The sequence below is a fragment of the Coffea arabica genome, chromosome 7c (assembly GCF_036785885.1).
Source record: "Coffea arabica cultivar ET-39 chromosome 7c, Coffea Arabica ET-39 HiFi, whole genome shotgun sequence".
NCBI classification, from domain to species: domain Eukaryota; kingdom Viridiplantae; phylum Streptophyta; class Magnoliopsida; order Gentianales; family Rubiaceae; genus Coffea; species Coffea arabica.
The window spans coordinates 40,259,241-40,263,433 of record NC_092322.1 but is presented as its reverse complement, the minus strand read 5'-3'; the positions used below and the strand labels follow the sequence as shown (position 1 = coordinate 40,263,433).

Sequence of the window (4,193 nt, the reverse complement as noted above, 5' to 3'; positions counted from 1 at the left end):
AGGTAGATTAGAAAAAATTTGAAAGAAAGTACCAAAAGAGGTACACTTTACCTAATATTCAAAGTTATATAAATAGATAAATTAAATTTCATTCAATTTATTTACTTTTCAAAGCAACATGCTATTAATAGTTACAAAAATGAGATATGCGAGATGCAATAGATGTATTGCCAAACTAGTATTTACATACCTGTCACAGAGGCAAGAATTTTTTTCTGGGGAGAGGGGCATTTTATGTATAAAGAATTATCACTTGCAAGTGTAATTCTTAAATTTTGGCCATTTTTTTTTCCTAAAAACATTTTGGGTGGCCTGTTTTGAATCCGGTCACTACCATTCTTGTATTTAGTTTTTGCAGTTAACTATCCAAACTTGATATTTGATTGCAAATCAAAGTAAAAAAAAATTTAAATCAAATTTATATGTCAAGAAGTCAATTCCCTTCCCCTTCCAAAATTGTAGAAAACACCTCCTATTTCACATTGCCCCCCTTTTATTTGGAAAATTCCACATCTCTTATTAGATTGACATTCCTAAATGCCAATATCTCTCAAACTGTCTCTTTTGATACAAAATTTTTTTACTATTATTAAACCAAAAATTGAGAAGATCATAGAAAAAAAATTAAAACAAGTACATTATATATAATTTAAACTGAATAGTAATGATTCTATATAATCCTGACTCCACTGGCCCCAAGTCTTGGCTCTAGCATTTTCACTAATTAAAATGTGATTTACTGAAGAAGAAGATGATGATTCACAACGTGATAAAGACGAAGACCAAGACCAGAAACTAGTTCACGAGCAATTTACCCAAGTGATTTCAAAAAAAGCGAGGAAGCAGCTTTCAAAAAAAGGTAAAACAATACAAACACGTCAAGATGTTAAATCAAATTCCCATGCTCACTCACAATCCCACAACTGTGGGGCACCATCATGTGGATGATTTTGTTCGATTCATCTGTTATGTGTTTAGATTCGTAGATTTTTCCATATGTGCGTATTATTGTTGATCTTTAGCTGTCCCTTTTACCTTAACAGAGCTCAGGTTTGGCCCCCCTTATAATTCGCTGTACTCTTTTCGGATATAAATAAATTAAGGGATGGATCCCTAGTTAAAAAAAATGTGATTTACTACTCAAATTTTTATCTTCTTGTTGTTACAATCTTAACAACAAAAAAATTACTATTCACTTTTTTTTTCTACAAAGCATAATTTTAGTGTTCTCTAATCCCAAATTTGAAAAGAACTCATTTATGAGAAAATGTAACTGAAAAATATTCATATAATATTGCTAATTAGATGTATATTGGTTTTATATGTTTAAGAAAAGAACTTTAGAAAATATACGAACTTAATTATCAGCTTCAAATTCATATATAGTGGATCATTTGCATTCAGGACAAAGTACTTTAATTTAAAATTTCGTAGATCAAAAAGTTAAATAGTAAATTGAAATGTATATAGATTAGTTTTGAACAAATTTTTTCTTGACAGAATAGAAAAAATTTTAACAAGTCAATGTAAAGCTAATACAACTAATGACAAATTGAACTTCGTAATTTAAATTTGTCATAATCGGAAAGTTAAGTGTAGAGGAGCAATGGAATTCTATCAAAGTCTATGGGTATTTTCGATAAAAATTTTCAAAATTTCCTAGGGAATATAAAATAGAATCTCAAAACTTCCCCTGGCGCTTGGGGGAAAGCATACATAATTGCTGTTTCACATTGCAATTACATATATTAAATGTAAGGCTAAACTACACATTGCATCTAATACATCATGCAGTTATGCTTGTGAAAAATCAATAAAAGTCACTTTTTTCCACATTTTTGTGATGTGAGCTCTCCAGTTCCCCGTAACAGAGAAGACAAAGCGGATTAGAAACATTAATACGAGAGTGAGACTTCTGATTAGCATCATTAAGTGAAGAGGGCCTATAGATGTTGAAGCTAATTTTTGGATTGCACAAAACAACTAAAGAATGCTACCCTGAATTCTTTTGAGTTTTCTCTTTCGAGCTAGCTTTCACATATCTTCGCACTTTCTTTTTGCTCAAATTATATGTAGCTAAAAATGTCTCGTATCCGGAGATCCTTTTTGGCTCCAAGAATTCGGAGCAATCGAAGGCAAAAAACTGTCAAAGTCCAGTCCCAAAATCATGTTAAAGTTGATCATGTTGATCGGATAAGTGCTCTTCCAAACGACCTTCTCTGCCATATCCTTTCCTTTCTTGCAACGAAGAAAGCTGCAGCCACCTCCATCCTATCCACTCGATGGCGTTACCTTTTCACTTCACTTCCCAATATTCATCTGGAATTTGATCAGTCTTTACGACGATTCGATCCGAAAAGTGGTAAAAAATATGTAGACATTATGGGTCCCAATTATCAACGATTTGCTCGATTGGTAGATTGCTGTCATCGATTGATTCTTCAGCAAAAACCGTATTGTTTGACAAAATTCCATCTTTCCCTGGAAGAGTTTCTTGAGATTTTTCGGGTGGCAATTGACTCTCTGATATGTGCAGCAATTTCTTGCGGAGTCCAGCAGCTTGAGGTTTTTGTGGGACGTGATCGTTCCAATGCATTCTCTCCTCCGGGAATTTTGTCCTGTCCAGGAATTTTCAGTTGCAAAACACTTCTAGAAATGAAGCTGGAAAGTCGCTTTACTGATTTCTATGTCCCGGAGACAGTTTCTTTGCCGAATCTTAAGATTCTGCATTTGGCACAATTTATATTAACAGATGAGCTGTCTATTCCCAGGCTTATTCAGGGTTGTCCTGTGCTCATTGAACTGTCTTTTGACTGTTTAACATATTCAGAGGGTGAAGTTCTGACCCTTTTGATAAAAAGCCCTTCCCTGGAAAAAATCTACCTCCATTGTGTGACTGATGAATGGGACATTGTTCTGGACATCCCTAGTGCTGTAAATTTGGAATGCGAGGTTGAGGGAGCGAGTAAAACGAGTATAAATGCCCCAAAGCTTCAACATTTGCACTTTGATGGCGATGCAGTTAAAGTAAACATTCTCCCAAACCACAAGTCTCTTGTTGAAGCCAGAATATCAGTTTCTTGCCCTTATATTGTGAAAACATCAGATCAAGAACAATTATTACGCTGTGAGGTTGCCTTTGAGCTTATGAATTCGTCACAAAGTGTGGTATCACTTTATTTGCTGGATGCCACGGTGGAGGTAGTTTCTTTTCTCTTCTTTGGTTATTACATAACTCAAATTATTTTTGGTATGATTTGGAGAATGACTGGAACTTCTAATTTCCAAGTGGCTATTTGTCTAATCAATTTTCTCGTTTCTTCCTGAAGTTACTCTTTTATTCTCAAAAGTTGCTGCCAACTTTTGAAAAGCTAACCTATCTTGAGCTTGAAGTCCGCAAATATTATGATAAGCATACTCGTAGCTGGAAGATGTTATCTTGGTTACTTGAGAGTGCACCTAATCTTCAAGTGCTGGTCTTTGATGAAGTGAGTCCCAATGATCCTTTTTTCTCACTGCAATGTATTCGATTAGATATTCCAGTCTGTAATTCTTCTCCAAATGGCAGGTGTTTTGGGATGACAGGATTGAATCCTCTGCTGAAGACAAGAAATTTGAGTTTCTTTCTGCAGAGCCAGTTCCATTATGCTTGCCGATACATCTTAGGGAAGTAAAAATCAGAAAATTCAATGGAAAGGAATATGAATTCAAGCTCATTGACTATATTTTGCAGAATGTGAAAGCTTTAAAAAAGATGACTGTTGGTGTGCTTGGACACTTTGGAGCTCGCAGCAAAATTTTGTCATTCAAGAGATGCAACAACGACTGCCAGATTGTGTTCACATAAAAATTGTTTGGAGGTCTGCTGGTGAAGCTTCAGGAAAATGTTTCAATAAATTGTGATCGGCCAATGGGGAGTAGTTGATGCTGTTCCAAGGAAATAACATAATCCAACTCCGGAATGGCTGCTGGTAATAGTGACAAAACGCAGGTTGAAAGTAGTTCTGCATACTGGTAATAGCTAGGGAAATTACATAACTATGGCAATGTGCAATTTTCATATCTTGCTTTTGGATCGGGACATGGAAAACGGGAGCTTGTTAATGACTAGATTTTGTTTGTGATTTTGTTATGTTGAGGTTGATATTTACTCCTTGTGTTTAATCGCTTTGTAATTTGAGCATATGGTGATG

At 34.9% G+C, this 4,193-nt stretch overlaps 1 protein-coding gene across 1 annotated transcript; it reads left to right on the top strand.

Annotated features, from left to right (window-relative positions):
• Nucleotides 1-2,082: 2,082 nt before the first annotated feature.
• On the top strand, nucleotides 2,083-3,847 carry LOC113699934 (F-box protein At4g22280-like). The gene is made up of 3 exons (XM_027220283.1): nucleotides 2,083-3,201; nucleotides 3,330-3,488; nucleotides 3,569-3,847. Exons 1-3 carry the CDS (start codon nucleotides 2,083-2,085, stop codon nucleotides 3,845-3,847), a joined length of 1,557 nt encoding a protein of 518 aa, XP_027076084.1.
• The last annotated feature ends 346 nt before the right edge of the window (nucleotides 3,848-4,193 follow it).

Coding starts and splice junctions, on each gene's coding strand:
- LOC113699934 (XM_027220283.1), top strand. CDS start 2,083: ATGTCTCGTATCCGGAGATCCTTTTTGGCTCCAAGAATTCGGAGCAAT. Junction 3,202..3,329: donor TGCTGGATGCCACGGTGGAG/GTAGTTTCTTTT, acceptor TTCTTCCTGAAG/TTACTCTTTTATTCTCAAAA. Junction 3,489..3,568: donor AAGTGCTGGTCTTTGATGAA/GTGAGTCCCAAT, acceptor TCCAAATGGCAG/GTGTTTTGGGATGACAGGAT.